Consider the following 17655-nt stretch of genomic DNA (forward strand, 5'->3'; position numbering starts at 1 on the left):
GCACCTGAGGACAGGAGAGGAATCTGTTTGAAGGTAAGCGAAGAAAGTCTATCCTCAACCCCTGGGTTGCTGTGGCAACTGCCCAGGCGTCGAGAGAGGTGGCCCTCCAGGTGTCGGCGAAGTGCCGAAGCTTGCCCCCTAGAGGGTAGAAGACTGCAGAGTCATTTCGCTCGTTTGGATCCCTTGAAGTTTGATCCTCTGTACGGACGGCGTCCCTGCTGATAGGGTCTGTCTCGGTCCGCAAAGTACGGTCTGTCCTGACGGAAACCTCCCTGGTTGAAGGAGCCCTGGGGAAAAGTCCTTGACCCCTGAGAGACGGTTGAGGAGGGCTTGGCACGAAATGTCTGCCTTCTGTAGAACGGAGTGAACCGTCTTTCCCCTCTCCTGTTGGACCTAGGAAGTACTTTTTTCTTATCCTTATCCTCGATAAGGACTTTTTCCAGGGAATCCCCGAATAATTCCCCCCCCCTGTAATCTTGCAGAGGCTAGGCGCCATTTTGATTTAATGTCCGCCTGCCAGCTTCGGAGCCAAATCAATCTGCGGGAGGACAGGGAGGATGCCAGTGCGCGGGATGCAAATTTGGCCGCATCCATTGTGGCATCCGCCGAAAATTCTGTAGCCGCCAACAGTTTATTTAAGTCCTGGCGGAGCTTACTGTCCTCCTGGCTCACCCGTGATTGGATGTCCTGTATCCACAGGATGGTTGCCCTATTGAAGAACAATGCCGCCGAAGCAGCTTGTAGAGCCCAGGCTGCCATTTGGTGTGTCTTCAGAGCTATGTTTTCGGCTCTCTTATCCTCTGCCTTCAGTCCGTCAGAGACCTCTGATGGAACCAGGGCGGTGGAAACTAAGCTTTCTACCGGAGGGTCTATGGTTGGAGGGGTTAAAAGAGATTCCATCTCCTGATCGAAAGTATAGAATTTTCGATCAATCATAGAGGGCCCCTGAGCTGCTGCCGGTACTTCCCATGGCTTTTTAATGTTTTCAAGAAAAATATCAGAGGAGGGGATGTTTTCCGGTTCTTTCTTTGGTACTGAAAGTAAGATCCCCGTTGGGGCTTGTGCGGTGTCATCCTTAGACTGTTTTCCCTCTCCTGCCTCTTCAAAGGCCAGCTTGGCCTTATTAAGCATAATTCTAAAAAGAGTGGGCTTGAAGAGGCCCACAAGGCTCGGTGGCTCGGGTGGTTGTTCATCTCCTGACAACCCCTCGCCCTCTTCACTGTCCTCCTCTCTAAGAAACAGGTCCTCTTCCATTGATCCCTGAAAGGAAGCTGGAGCTGGAGCCGCCCACAGATCCCTCTGCCTCTGTGGATTGTGGGTCACTGGGGCCTGCTGCTGAGCCCCTATGGTAAGTCCCTGGGCATAAACATTGGATATTAAATCCTGGAGGTTGGGAGGCATGCTCTGACAGGTGTCAAACGAGCTCCTCAGACCCACTGCAGAAGGCGTGAAGGTGGCAGTGGGCTGGCTAAACTGTGCTCCTGTGATGGTGGCCATGGGCTGGTTGTATTGAGCTCCTGCTGTTAATAGGGGGCGTTCTGGCGACCAATCCTGCTCCGTTGCCGAGCCTGCTACCCCAGCTATGCCAGTTAGGGGGGAGGCCGGGAGGGGCGCAGGCCCCATAATAAGACTAGACTGAGGCAGCGGCGCTGGTTGCTGCCTCTGCGCCAGTTCCAATTGCCTCTCAAGCGCTCGGATCCTTTTCTCAGCCTCTTTGAGGGAGGCACTCTGAGAGGACTTTGCCTTGTTCTTGTCAGAATGAGGCTTGTCTTTGGGGGTACAAGGCCTGATCAAAGCGGCCACCTCCTCCCCCGAGTGGGCTGAGTTATCGGTCATCCTGATTACTTATTACTCACAGACTGTCTGGCACAAGCAAAGCCCGGTCGATTACGCAGCCGAAAAACAGCAAGACACCAACGGTCTTCACAGGGCAGCTGCGCGTTACCAGGCAGACCAGGGGGCGTGGTTCGGAGCCTTCGCTAGCTCCCCTCACCCCCCGGCAACTTAGCTGTCTCTCGGCCGAAAAACATGGCCGCCGCGCCGTTGTCATGACAACCGGCGGGAATCTAAACAGCCGCTCCCACCGTTTCCTTCTGAGGGCTGACAACTGATGCCTTTTCGGCGTTTATGAGGCTCTCGTAGCCTGGCCCCAGCCACACTGTCAATTTTACTGCCTCTCTCCAAGGTCGCCTCTGTATCTTCGGCTCTGGTATGTTCGTCGGGCGGGGCAGGCCCCTCCCGACGTCAACCGCCTCCAAATCGCCGGGTGCGACCGCGGGGGTCGTGAACCCGGTCGCCCTGCTGGGAATTCTCCCCCCCTCGGCTGTTCCTGAAAGCCGCTGGTGAGAGGAAATGGGGGGGGCAGGGCGCGACAGACAAGTGGACAGCACCCACGGAGGGCCTAGTCCACTGCTGCAAGGGAGGGAGCCAAAAGAAAAAAGAAAGGTGAGAAGCATTAGTAATTAAAATAAGCGACAAAAGCATTTAATTATACAAGATTACTAATACTTCTGAAGAGAAAACTCAAAACGGTCCCTTTACTGCGACTGAGTTTTCATGACTGGTGGGCTAGGGGGCTGTGCCTGCATAATATTTAAATTAAAACTCAGTCCCTCCAATGAGACTGGAGAAATACCCACGTTGGACTCTCCTTGCAAGTGCATTGGAGAAAAAACTGTTCAAAATGCCAGTGGGCGTGGTCCTGAAGGCTGGGAGTTTAGACATTGTACTCCATTCTGAAGAGTTAGAAGTTCCACTACCCCTCGCCACCTGAAAAGTTCTGATGCTACCCCTTTGTTAAACTGGGTGTGCCAGTGCATAACTTACTCATTCAGTTTCAAGCTTTAACTGTCAATTTATCAAGCCTGATATGTTATTTTAAATAAACTTGAAAATAGTTTCCTGGAAGAACTACATTTTAAATCACAATTTATTCTACCAGAAATTTAGCATCTATAGCATTTAGACTTATATACTGCCTCATAGTGCTTTTACAGCCCTCTCTAAACGGTTTACAGAATCTGTATGTTACCCCCAACAATTTGGGTCCTCATTTTACCCACCTTGGAAGGATGGAAGGCTGAGTCAACCTTGAGCCGGTGGTGAGATTTGAACTGCTGAACTACAGGTAGCAGTTAGCTGAAGTAACCTGCAGTGCTGCACTCTAACCACTTCATCACTCTGGCTCTTAATTTCATATAGTGAGACAATGATGTACATCTATTGTTTCAGAGTTTAACATAAGTACTCTACACAATGAAAAAGAAGAGTATGGAGTCTACGGAGAGGGGCGGCATACAAATCCAATAAATAAATAAATGAATGAATAAATAGACAGACAGACAAACAAACAAATAAATAAAGTATGTATTGTAGTTCAATTTACATCTTGTGATGAGATGTAGAAAACATGTAGGTAGAAGATGTGCATACTTATTTGCCTAAATTCCTCATTCAAACCTTGAGAATGACATATACATGAATTTAACATGTTAAAAGACTTAGTTCTGTGTTGGTTGTAGCTCTTTATTACTGCTTTTAATATTTGTTCAGTGTATGCAATTTGTGGTGCTATGTTGTGGAACTTGGGGTACTGCCCTCTTTGCATAAGGACATCTAGGTTAGATGGCAAGATCTCTAGATTGCAGTCCTTAGTTTGTAGCTTGCAGTCTGAAGTGGAAAGTTTGTCCCAGCCATGTGCTGTAATGCAGCCATGTGTGCAGCCTCCACTTCCACAGTGCCCCCCGAGGAGGAGGGCTGTGTGGACAACTGTTGGTTCAGGAAGATTGCGTGCAGTTGAGCAAAAACATAGCAATTTCGGTCTCTCTGTATCGAATTCTTATAATGTTCTTGCAGATTTAAATAGTAAGGATGTTGGAGATATTAGCAAGGTCCCTCAGGCAGAGAATGAGGGGATGTTCAAAGGGGAAGTTGTTGTAAGTGAGGTACATAGTGTCACCAAACCATCAAGTGCAGTTAGTAGAAATAAAAAGAGGAGACATTTTCTTGTGGGTGATTCGACTGTTAGAGGTGTTGATTTGGGACAGAGTAAGGATGTGGTGAAGGAGATGAGGTGTCTCCCAGGGGCCACTGCCAGCAGGGACAGGAGGCAGATTACAAACATTGTCAAGGCTGTGAGTAAAGGTAATAACGTTGATGTGGTGGTGCATCTTGGCACAAATGATTTGTCCCAGAGAAATGTTAATGTAGTAAAAAGAGATTTTCAATGTCTAAGTGTGGAGCTGGGTAAAAGAACAGATTCAGTGACTTTCTCAGAGGTGTTACCGGTTTGTGGCCAAGAGGATAAAACAACGTGTATCAGAGAGTTTAATGTATGGTTAAGGCAGTGGTGTAAAGCTGAAGGTTTTGGCTATGTAAGTCATGATGTCAGTAGGTGGTCTAATAGGGAGTTGTTTAAGAGGGATGGTTTGCATCCATCATACAGAGGTACCCAGGTGCTCGGTGAGGAATTCAGAACTTTCTTGGACAGGCATTTAAACTAGGTAAAGGGGACAGAGATGTAACTGATGTGGGTGATTTCTGTCCCCGACCAATGAGGATAAATCAGTTTTTGGAAGCTTATGAAAAGGGAGCTGCAAATAAAATAGATGTAGTTGTGGATGATAAGGGGCAAACTAATAATGAAAATAATGTTGTTCGGGTAATGTGCACCAATGCTCGAAGCTTGAGCAACAAGCTCTGTGAGTTAATGGCCATAATATCTAGAGATAATTTGGATCTGGTTGCCATAACTGAGACATGGTTTAAGGATTCTAATGAATGGGAAATATCCATACCAGGATATACACTGTATAGGAAGGATAGAATAGAGAGAAAGGGAGGTGGAGTAGCCATTTATGTTAAAGAAAGTCTAAAAACAACACTAATTCAAAATACATGTCAAGATCTGGAGACTCTCTGGATTTGCATGCAAAATAAAGAAGGTTCTGTCATTAGAATTGGGGTGATCTATAGGCCTCCAGGGCAATCTGAGGAATATGACAACAAGATGGTGGATGAAATTACCCAAATGGCACTAAAGGGAGATATTGTGGTTATGGGTGATTTCAACATGCCTGATGTTGACTGGAATATCCCCAGTGCCCTTACATGCAAAAGTAAGAATATAGTAGAGGCCTTTACAGGAGCAGCTCTGGCATAGCTGGTTAAGACACCAACTAGAGGGGAGAATATTCTAGATTTAGTTTTTACGAATGGGAATTGGGTTTCAGAGGTCAAGGTGGGAGAAAATTTAGGTTGCAGTGACCATCTATGTTTGTGGTTTGATGTAAAAACTCATTGTGAGCAATCCTATAATGCAACCAAAGTATTGGATTTCAGAAAAACAAATTTTAATGCAATGGGGGAATATTTAGATAATGAATTAAAGGGGAGGGATAAAATGGCAGGAGCGAGCACCCAGTGGACTGTATTAAAAAAGGCCATCTTAAAAGCCACTGGACAGTATGTAAGACAAATAACTAAAGGTAAAAGGAAGAAGAAACCGCTATGGTTTAGCAATGATGTAAGGGCTATAGTCAATGAAAAAAAGGCTGCCTATAGGAGGTATAAAGAGTCTGGAAGTATAGCTGATAGGGAGGTGTATAAAATGAGACAGAAGGAGGCAAAACAGATAATATATGCTGCTAAAGCCTCAAAAGAGGAAGAAATTGCCAAATCTGTAAAGAAGGGGGATAAAACCTTCTTCAGATATATTAGTGATAAGAAGAAAAACTGCGGCATCACGAAGCTTAGTACCGGGAATACATGCATTAATGGGAATAAGGAGATCGCTGACCATTTCAATAGCTACTTCTGTTCAGTTTTCTCAAAAGACACCTTACAAAATAATACTATAGAGGGATATAGCATTGCTTCCAGCTGTACGGATTCAGCTCCAGTGATCTTAGAAGCCGATGTCTTAGAAGAACTTGAACGATTAAAGATAAATAAGGCAATGGGTCCAGATGGCATCCACCCCAGAGTTCTTAAAGAACTCAGATCTGTCATTGCTACCCCCCTGACTGATTTGTTTAACCAATCCTTGTTAACAGGAGAAGTTCCTGAGGATTGGAGAATGGCCAGTGTTGTGCCTATCTACAAGAAGGGCAGTAGAGAAGAAGCTGGTAACTACAGGCCAGTTAGCTTGACATCAGTGGTAGTTAAAATGATGGAGACTCTACTCAAAAAGAGGATAAATCAGCACCTAAAAAACAATAACTTATTGGACCCAAATCAGCATGGCTTTACTGAGGGCAAATCATGTCAGACTAATTTCATTGATTTCTTTGACTATGTCACAAAGGTGTTGGATCAAGGTGGTGCCGTGAATATTGCCTACCTGGACTTCAGCAAAGCCTTTGATACGGTTCCACATAAAGAGCTGATAGATAAATTAGTGAAGATTGGACTTAATCCCTGGATAGTTCAATGGATTTGCAGCTGGCTGAAGCGTAGACATCAGAGAGTTATTGTTAACGGCGAGTATTCTGAGCAGAGTCAGGTTACAAGCGGTGTGCCACAAGGGTCTGTTCTGGATCCTATTCTTTTTAATATGTTTGTGAGTGACATAGGGGAAGGTTTGGTAGGGAAGGTTTGCCTATTTGCCGATGACTCTAAAGTGTGCAATAGGATTGATATTCCTGGAGGCGTCTGTAATATGGTAAATGATTTAGCTTTACTAGATAAATGGTCAAAGCAATGGAAACTGCAGTTTAATGTTTCCAAATGTAAAATAATGCACTTGGGGAAAAGGAATCCTCAATCTGAGTATTGTATTGGCAGTTCTGTGTTAGCAAATACTTCAGAAGAAAAGGATTTAGGGGTAGTGATTTCTGACAGTCTCAAAATGGGTGAACAGTGCAGTCAGGCGGTAGGGAAAGCAAGTAGGATGCTTGGCTGCATAGCTAGAGGTATAACAAGCAGGAAGAGGGAGATTATGATCCCGCTATATAGAATGCTGGTGAGACCACATTTGGAATACTGTGTTCAGTTCTGGAGACCTCACCTACAAAAAGATATTGACAAAATTGAACGGGTCCAAAGACGGGCTACAAGAATGGTGGAAGGTCTTAAGCATAAAACGTATCAGGAAAGACTTCATGAACTCAATCTGTATAGTCTGGAGGACAGAAGGAAAAGGGGGGACATGATCGAAACATTTAAATATATTAAAGGGTTAAATAAGGTCCAGGAGGGAAGTGTTTTTAATAGGAAAGTGAACACAAGAACAAGGGGACACAATCTGAAGTTAGTTGGGGGAAAGATCAAAAGCAACATGAGAAAATATTATTTTACTGAAAGAGTAGTAGATCCTTGGAACAAACTTCCAGCAGACGTGGTAGATAAATCCACAGTAACTGAATTTAAACATGCCTGGGATAAACATATATCCATCCTAAGATAAAATACAGAAAATAGTATAAGGGCAGACTAGATGAACCAGGAGGTCTTTTTCTGCCGTCAGACTTCTATGTTTCTATGTTCATTAGATAGACTTTGAATGGTGCTCTAACTGCCTTCCAAATTTGTGCATTATCTTTGGACATCATGTCTTACAATGATAGAAATAATAATCAACAGACTACAACTTCCCTCTACAATGTTTTTCAGAGCATTTAATAGTTTTGTATATTTGTCATTAGATATATGGGTTTTACATCTTTCCATCTTCATTTTCTCACTTTATGTTCTTACTGGCAGAATACCCAGTTTCTTTCCAGGTATGAAAGATCTGAATGTTCTTAAAATATGCAATTAAGCCTAGGCAAAACCATACATAATGTCTATTATTTGGCTTCAGGTGATAGTTAATTTTCCATTTTTTAAATATTGTTTTTGGCTATCCTTGAGAGATAAGATTGGACAGGCCAGAATAAATACTTAAATGAGACATCACCATAAAATCCCACAGGTATAAGGTCTCCTGCCTTGTGCAGATGGTTAGACTAGAAGACCTCCAAAATTCTCTTCAAATCTGTCATTCTATGTCTGTCTGCAGATTAGATTGGGAGATTAGGAGCATTATGTAATTGCCAGAAAATTAAATTGAGTACAGTGAAAAAAACATACAATGAAGCAAAACAAAACTCAACTATAGCGAATATATAAAGCAAGTCTTATGCAATAAAGAATAAATGTGACTCAAGAGTTAAATCATGGCATCCTTGCTGCTGAGCTTGTTTGCTTGCAGATGTTTCATTACCCAGTTAGTTAACATCTTCAGTGTTAGTGAACGTGGGATTTGCTCCTTGTTAGTATATAGTAGTTTTCCTTGCTAGTTTTGGTGAGGTGTTGTTTCTCCTTGGTTGTTCCTTGATTAGGCTATTGTTAACACCTAATCCCAGATATTATCTAGCTGGGTAACCTCTGCAAGAAAACAACCAAGCTCAGATAACACCAAACATTCCATATAAAGCGTAAGATATGCAAATAGTCCTTAACACATGAGTGCAATGAAGCCTTCCCATTATGACATGGTTGGTAAATCCACAGTAACCGAATTTAAACATGCCTGGGATAAACATATATCCATTGTAAGATAAAATACAGGAAATAGTATAAGGGCAGACTAGATGGACAATGAGGTCTTTTTCTGCCGTCAGTCTTCTATGTTTCTATGAAGGCATGCCACAATAACAATTAGGTGAGACAGGCTTGCTCAATGGACATTATCCTCTGCTCTTTCCCCAATGAAGCTCTTAAATAAACATGTGGGTCATTGAGTGGAAGACAGATGTCTCAGGGAGAAAAGAGGTCCCCTAAGGCCTAGTGCAGGCCACTTCCCTGGGCTCCCTAAGGTCTTTCCCAAGGCCTTTCTCAAGAAACAATTTTGCATGCCATTTTATCAGTACAGGTTTCACCAGGCCCCCAACATACATTGCAATCCCACAAGAATCAAGGTGTCAATAGAATAAAAAGACTGCTTTAGCTACTCATCTTCTGTGAAATAGAAAAATATGTGATTTACCAGCCAGTGAAAACTCACAAAAACTCCAAGACCCAAAGGACCAAGGTCAAATTATCATATTTTCAATGCGTTATGACAAACTCTATACCTTTTTTGGGGGGGAACTTTGTCTGCCACTCTAGCTCTCTTTAAGAATTTTACAATATTGGAAAAGATATGATGATGATTAATTCAAGATGATGGACTCAACTACAGCAGCAAATGCATCGTTAGAAGACCTAAAGAATAAGGCTGGGAATGGATTTCCATGGGCAAAATTCATGTAGGTGATCACCACTTGGACATAATTGACACAAACTGGATGGCATATAATCAAAAACATACAAATGAATCATATGAAGTAAGTACAGCAATACAGAAATGTGAGCTCACCAGCACAAGTGATATATAGCGTAGAATCACATTGTATCTGCTTTGGTTTTTAATGTCAAGGTTTGGCTGTTTTATCATTGAAAATGATCTAATGAATTTTAAGATTCCTGATTTTATTGAAGAAAAACATTACATTGTAAGCAGCAATGAGTTAATAAAACAGAAATATTTTAGCATTTGTGTTAAATATAGAATGAAATGTCTGCAATCAACAGGAATTCAGATAGATTGTCCTTGTTGACAACCAGCTGAATGAGATGAATGAGCTGACAACCAGCTGAATGAGTTGTTAAGTACCCGGTCATAAATTGAGGACTATTCGTAATCAATTTCATAGATATTGTGAAGAAGTCTCATGGTTATTCTGATTACATTATCACAATCTAGGCATTTGACAACTACCTTGCACTTATGCTGGTTGAAGATCACCATTTATGGTCTTCACTGCCAGTGTCTGACATAATGGGGAAATCAGACATACAGTGGAATGCTGCAACTTTTAGGATTTATCTAACAACTATAGCTCGGACTGCTGCAACTGCCACTATAAGTCAGGCACAGTCATATAATGTCATGCTTTAAGACTGTTGCTTAGCAGTTACCAGTCCCAATTACTATTGTTAAGCTATACCACAGTTCAGTATGAAATGATGTGGATGAAGCAGTTTTGTACATCACCAAAGCATGATTGATTACCTGTTAGAAAGTTGCCAAACTGGAATACTAAATCGCATTGAGAGAGAATTCTGGACCATTTATAAATGCTGCAGACATCAGTAGTTTATTAGTATGTTTAGTCAAAACACATTCAAAAATGGAAACTTAAAAGTAAATATTTTCCACCTGCAACAATTAAACTAGGCTCTACTAGCATATAATGCTCAACACATTACAGCAATAAAGATGGTAGTCCATTGTTTGCATACCTATTAAAGCCAAAAGATGATTAAAGTAAGTTTGTTGACATAGGACTGTAACAATAGCAATATTACCTATATCAACAAATCAGCAATAAAATAGGCCAACGAGATCTTTTCTTCTAGAGGTACATTTATTGAAAAGAGGGACAAGAACACTATGTTTCCACTATAAAGTAGGTGAACAATCACCATGTAAACGTCTGTGTATGCTTCCAACAGTTAATTCATGGCATTTAAAGAAGCAAACTGGAAAGCTCAATTGCTCGGTAACTTCTCTAATTGTTATTACATTATTTATTATTATTATTATTCCATTAGTGCTGTTTGCCTTAAAAGTTTTACAGAAGATGGTAGGGCAACATTATAGCACTAAAAAGCCAAATGTGAATACTGAAACACTGGTACTCAACTGCTTGTTGAGAACAGCAGTTTAGAAAAGGGTTCTGAATTCAATATAGAATTCATGGAGAAGCATTCAAGTACTACATATCCAGGTATCATCTGAAAATGAAACAATTCGGCACAACCCCCTCCCCCCACATAAACATGGAAATAGAGAAATGTACCCCAGAAAGTGTATGAAAATAGTGCAAGACTTACCATCAAACATGGAAGATCTCAATTTGGGGAGTAAAAAACAATATAAACTTACTCCACGCCTCAACATACAGGCAAAATTTTCCACATTTTTGGGAAACAACAAATAGTTAGTTTCACCAAATGCTTCTTGCATTACAGGGTTTTGTTACATCATAACATATGAGGTCTTCCATGTTTAGAGCAGTTCTGAACGGTCAACAAGCTTTTGTCTCCCCTCTTCAAGAGTAAGCCTGAGTCAGAGTTTGTTGAACTGTCTAGCATGAAGCTGGGAAATTCTGTTCGCTACAACTGCAGTTTTCTGGAATGTGCTATCTATGCAAACAGGAACTGGAAACAGCAAACCTTTCACCCAAATGCAAGATGCTCCACCAAGTCCAAATACACAAGAAGAGGATCTTCCTTCTATGTACAAATCTGAGCCTTGTAGGCAAAGTCATTTCAAAGTTTGTGCAAAATGGGTGATAGTTCAAAATTTGAAAGTAGCAAGTATTTGACCTATTTCCCTGCTCTATGAAAATTGCAGTATCCTTGAGTGTAACAAGTTGTATGTTAAATATGTTATCTGGAGTACACTTAAAGCAAAAAAAACCCCCACTTGATTAACTTTGGACTTGTCTATGCAAAAGGAATACTCAATTCCATAACCAAACTTCCATTTTTAAAAAGCATCTACCACTTAATACCTGTTTTGTTCAAAGGCTTCAAAAACCTAACTATAGAGCTAGGCAAGTAATATTCCAGTAGCCTTTACTGATTTAAAGATACTGCAATTTTATACAATGATTTTATAAACATTTTTACAGCTGTTAAAGTTTTGCAGCACAGCCATTCATACACTATACTGTACAAAATCACCAGCAAGACTGGAATGATGTATTTAATAGAAGGCACCATCATGCTTATTACATTACCAGAGACCTCAATACAGTAAAGACAATTTTTCACTGTACACTGCTTACAGAAAGGGAAAAGGTAAGAGGAGTGTGTTGAGCAATCAACCATCCCCATTTACAGAGAGGCAGAATGCTCATAAGACTTTTCAAAAAGAAAAAAACTTTTTTTCTATTTAGGACTATGATTTTTTGAAGTTTTACATTTGTGTTTACAGCTAAATGGTTTCCTTCTGGAACATGTTTTTAGTCTTGTTAAGGTTTACGTGTACATATATTGATCACAGCAAATAGAGCAGATGCCCGCATCGTTTCACAAGCTATTATTTTTCCTTGCTGCTTTCAGCGGATGTCAATGTAAGATGAGGCAGGTACCCATTAGTGCGTTTGAAGTTCACAAAACATGAGTTGTTTGGAATCAAAAGTTCTAAAATGGGGGGGTGGGGTGGCTTTTCCAATTCAAAGATTGCACTATTTGCATTCCCAACAGTAACACTTAAACGAAATGTGCAGCAGAAGGATTTTAACACACTGGAAAGACCTTAACTCAATTAGGCATACCCTTTGTCCTTTGTTGTTGCTGCAGAAAGTTTAAATGATCATTTCTCGGTCCCTAATCCCCAAGTCTAATTTATAAATTAACATTATGACTTCATCATGAAATTAGGAAAATAATGTCCACCACAATTTACTTGGGGATCAAAAGATGTTTTTCACATCAAAGAAATTATGTAAAAAGAGGGGGGAAAGGCTATGTTACAATCCAAAGCCAGAAAATTAACAAAAATGCAAACATGACGAATAACGTATCTCTGTCAAGCCTGCCTGTCAACAATGAATATTCAGCGACGTTGACCTGTGAATCGGCCTTCCATCTGGGTTACTCCTCTTCCAGAACCAAGCTTCTGGGCCATGGCCCCTCTCAGAGGTGGCCCTCTGCCTTCACGGTCTCGCATCATTCCACCACCCACCATGCCACGTGAACCCCCAGGGCCTCTGTCACTGCGTCGAATATCCTTGCGATCATCACCACCACGAGTTTCTCTTTCACGAGCAGCTCTGGTCTTTTTTTCTTCTACGTTCAAACGCACCTCACCACGGAACATTATAGGCTTTTAAATAAAGAGGAAGGGAAGAACGGTAATACCAAAAAGCTTAGTTAGTTGAATATCAAAAAGACACAGACAAATAATAGTTTATATGAAAAACATGTTCTAGCTCAAAATTTACCAATGCCATATTCAGTTAAACTTGAAATAATGGGTCTAGGAAAACATTTCCTCCATCCTGCAATTAATTATTTCTCAAGAATAGATATTTCACTACTTTTTCTTCAGCAAGAGAAATCTACTAATGGAAGATCAATATAGGATTTATAAATAAATTTCAGAACCAATTCAAACTAAATTCACCCTGGTAATAATCATCCAGTGACTATAGTCAAGTTACTTACTTTGGCCAGTAAAATTTTTTGAACTGGTTCACAGTCATCAAACACCACAAAGCCAAAATTTGGAAGTTTTCCTCCAACACCTTTTGTATTGATACGAAGTTCCATAACATTCCCAAAACCTGTAAAAGTATAATGCAGGTGGTTAGAAAAAATGTATTTCATTGATTAAACAGAAACGACATGTTTCTTATAGAAGCAGTTTAATATCTGAATAATAACAAAGTTTAAAAATCTAAAAATATGGAGTTTTATCTCCACTGCTCCATATCAAAGTAAAATAGAAATTACTTACCCATAAAGAATTCTTTCAGTTCGTTTTCATCAATATCATGTGGCAGGTTGCCGACAAAGAGCTGATGACTATCTGGATATCGAATTATTCGACGACTATCTGATTCATTTTGATCCATATCCCCCCGGCCTATAGTAATTAAAACATGAAAAATTAATGTAAAAACCATATCTTTTAACAAGCATACAAAATGGTAATCCTATACAGTGGTACCTCATCTTACGAAAGCCTCTTCTAACGAACTTTTCGAGATACGAACCCAGTATTTAAGATTTTTTTGTCTCTTCTTCCGAACTATTTTCACCTTACGAACCCAAGCCACTGCTGTTGGGATGAAGGGGTTTCTTTTTTTCCCCTTTTTTGAAGAAAGAAAAGAGAGGGGCGGCTTGGAGGGGGAAAGAGTTTGCATTTTAAAAAGTAGGAGAACAGCGTGCTTGCACAGGCACTGAAAGGGTGCCTTTTGAAGAAAGAAAAGGGAGGGGCACCCCCCTTGCCTTTCTTCCTTCCCACTCACCCTTTAGCCTAGCCTTGCTTCTTCCACCCGTCCCCTTTAGCTGCTCCTCCCTGCCCTCTGTTCGCCTCCCTTCTAAAGTTTGGGATTTTCCTGAAGGATTTGCATGCATTGTTTCATCTTACGAACTTTTCACCTTACGAACCTCCTCCTGGAACCAAAGTTCGTATCATGAGGTACCACTGTATTGGTATTTCAATCACACAATTCTTGTTTTAGACTCAAATATGTTTTAGAAAAACTTCTGATAATCTCAAAAGAGAATAATGAAGATGCAATTTTACTGGTTTCCTAATAAATTTAAACCTATCCAAAACAATTGCTCCACCAGCTATCAGCACCTAGATGAGCATAGATTAACTCCAAAATTAACATCAGACCAACAGTCAAGTAAAAAATATCCCAATCAAGAAACTGCTGAAGAAGCCAACATTAAACAGCTCAATCAACAGTGACAGGGAAAGCCACTAGAATATAAACTGACCGCAAACCCCAATCCTTACTAAAACTGATAATAATAATAATAATTTATTAGATATGTATGCTGCCCCTCTCCGCAGACCCGGATAATGTTATGGATAATGAAGAAAACAAGCAAACTCAGAGCACCAGGGACCCCTCATTTCAACCCTGAGCTACAAAATACTCTCCTTTTTGATATCCAAAATAATGCAATAGTATTATCAAATAATTCTATAAGCTTCTTTATGTTCTACTTAATAATTTTATCAAATTTGTGGATAGAATCAGCCATGAAATTGCAAGAAATAAAATGCCATAGTAGAGGGGGAAGTATCAGGAAAATTTTGCAAGAGAACTTCTCTTATTTTCTTTTTGGCAGCAGAACAAATTGCTCTCTCAAAGTAAGGGCTTATTACCAGACACAACTTATGTGGCTAAATCTTTCTGGTTACAAAGAAACATATGGATGGATACAGAAATATCTGGCTTTGTAACTCCCAAGAACAATTACTAATAAAATAGAAAAAAATATTTTAGCCTTGGAGAGCTGCTGCTTATAAGTATGATGAGATAGACCAACAGCCAAATCAGAAGACAAGATTTTGTGCGTTATCTGCTTTAAACCCTATAAAATAGCTATTTTAGCAGCATCCAAAACTGGCAGCCTGTAAAATGTTTAGCTTCATGTAATCAAATTGATTGATTTGTTTAAATACGTTGCTAGTCTACTAAAGTTAAATAGGAAGTATAATTTATATACAGGGATAAGGAGAATACAAATGAAAATATGTTTGCCCAATTTTTGCAAAAGTTCTATTTTTACAGGAATTATTTAGTTCTTATAACTGCAAGCTTAAAATCAAACATTGGTGCAATGATTTCTGATATTTGGAGGGTAGAAGGATTTTCACTGGAAGTAGATTAGGGAGAGTAGACATTTATAATTCTTGTCCCTTTCATAACTGTCACTGCCAGAATAATGTAAAATAAAAATATATATTATATTTTTAACTGTAAAAGTAGTTGAACTCAGCTTCTCCTAAGAATATGATGCATATAATAATTGTGTTTCCCCAGGAATTTTTTATAAAAATATTTTATATATATTTGGTAAAACTATGTTTAATAGACTCTTATTCATTTTATTATCAATGAAAACAGCTATAAAAGTCATCACAAAAAGATACCTCCCCTGCAGTGCAGCCAACTGAAATGTACCTTTTTCTGAGATCCAGAAAAATTCTTATGTACCTACAGTATATTTTATCTGCTTTAAGAAATTTTATTGGGGTTTTACTTATCCTCACAAGTTGCTGCTTATGCACTTTGATTACACAGAGGGCCATAAAACAATATTCCCTAATATTTCAATAAGTGAACTGTTCTTTTACTTTATATTTTTTAATCTCATTTTTATTATTTTTATGAATAACAAGGTGATAATTATAACAAATATTCCTTCCTCCTCCTAGTTTCCTATTTTCTCCACAGCAACAATAGGAAATGAACTGGACTGATGACATTGATATAGGCATAGTTATATGAACATATTTGATCCTTATACAGTGGTACCCCTACTTAAGAACGCATCTACTTAAGAACTTTTCTAGATAAGAACCAGGTGTTCAAGATTTTTTTGCCTCTTCTTAAGAACCATTTTCTACTTAAGAACCCGAGCCCGGAAAAATTTCCCAGGAAATTTGAGAGCAGTATAAAAGCGCTGTTAGTTTCCTGCCATTCCCCCTTTAATCCCGGCCATCTTGGGCTTTTCTGGGCTGCCAGAGGAGCCTTTCGGTGGTGCTTAAGGAGGCTTTGGCAGTCCAGAATGAACAAAGCATTTTCTTTTCTCTGGGCCCTTGGAGATGGAATAAAACCTCTGCTAGCACCCAGAGAAAAGTAACTCTCCCTTCGCTCTGGCCAGCCCAGAGCGAACAAAGCATTTTCCTTTCTCTGGGCCTTTGGAGACGGAATAAACCTCTGTCAGCACCCAGAGAAAAGTAACTCTCCCTTCGCTCCCTTCCCTCGCGCTGCCTCCACACACCCGGCACGAGGTTGCCTCCCAGTGTGTCTGGGTGTGGAAAGGCAAAAGGGGGGCTTCGCCCCGGCCGAATCAACTCAGCTTTAGCCAAAACAAGGAGTCAGCACAGTGAAGGAAAGGTACCCCCTACAAAGCAAGTGAGAAAAGAGGGGAGCCCTTCAGCATGGGAAGGAAGAGGAAGCAGATAGCAGCAGCAGCAGCCGCCCTTCGGTCAAAGGAACGGGAGGTTCCTTCCTCTTGCCCGCCTGGGTTTCTCTCTATGGCGCAGTGTATGGGAGGCACGTGCTCCTCCACACCGTCCCTTTTTTTTTTTTAAGCCTTAAAGTTTTGGATTTCCCCCCCCCCCCCTCATTTCACCTTCTTCCTTCGGCAACAACTGTTCTCCTCCTCTTCCTCCTCCTCCTCCCACCCAAATTCCGAGCTTTTATTTCTTTCCTAATGGGTTTGCACGCATTATTTGCTTTTACATTGATTCCTATGGGAAAAATTGCTTCTACTTACAAACGTTTCTACTTAAGAACCTGGCCACGGAACGAATTAAGTTCTTACGTAGAGGTACCACTGTATTTATGCAGAACAATTCTGTGCAATTCATATAGCATTCATGTGATTTTCACTGTCAATTTCATTTGATTTCTAATATAAATTTCTTATTCAGAAACAACATTATTTAAGGCTTTATTTATAACATTATAAATCTGAACTATGTTCACAAAGGAAATTTTTAAAAGAACAAGGAACTCAAATTTCTACTATAGGTAGTCCTCGTTATTGACCAAAACTGGGATTGGCAACTTGATCATTAAGTAAAGCAGCTGCTAAATGAAACCACCACTATTCTTATTTCAGCTTTCTTTTGCTTTACAGACCTGCAAAGATTATTTTTTCATGACTGTTGTAACTGTGAACTGTTGCTTAATGATGCATTACCTAAACAATGACTTCCTGAATTACTACGATATTTTAAAAAATCACTATATTGTTAGTCACTCAAAAGTCATGTTTACATAGAAAATCTTTATTCCAGAATAAAAGTATGTAAAAGTTTCATTTTGAAATATTATATGAATGAAATTTCATGGAACATCTGGGAAAATCAATTTGTCATGAGGGCAAAGTGTTCTGGAGGAACTGCAACATGTAACACAT

The 17655-nt window shown here is 40.2% G+C and overlaps 1 protein-coding gene across 6 annotated transcripts in view; it reads right to left on the reverse strand.

Annotated features, from left to right (window-relative positions):
* Positions 1 to 10100: 10100 nt before the first annotated feature.
* The window catches only part of G3BP2 (G3BP stress granule assembly factor 2), a 45974-nt gene continuing 38419 nt past the window's right edge, over positions 10101 to 17655 (reverse strand). For all 6 annotated transcript variants that reach the window (XM_070729157.1, XM_070729161.1, XM_070729158.1 and 3 more), the window contains 3 exons: positions 13496 to 13624; positions 13204 to 13322; positions 10101 to 12862 (listed from right to left, as the gene is read on the reverse strand). In XM_070729157.1, coding sequence (XP_070585258.1) covers positions 12593 to 12862; positions 13204 to 13322; positions 13496 to 13624 — 518 coding nt within the window. In that variant the 3' untranslated portion in view covers positions 10101 to 12592. The remainder of the gene's footprint in view (positions 12863 to 13203; positions 13323 to 13495; positions 13625 to 17655) is intronic.

The sequence above is a fragment of the Erythrolamprus reginae genome, chromosome Z, assembly GCF_031021105.1.
Source record: "Erythrolamprus reginae isolate rEryReg1 chromosome Z, rEryReg1.hap1, whole genome shotgun sequence".
NCBI classification, from domain to species: Eukaryota; Metazoa; Chordata; class Lepidosauria; order Squamata; family Dipsadidae; genus Erythrolamprus; species Erythrolamprus reginae.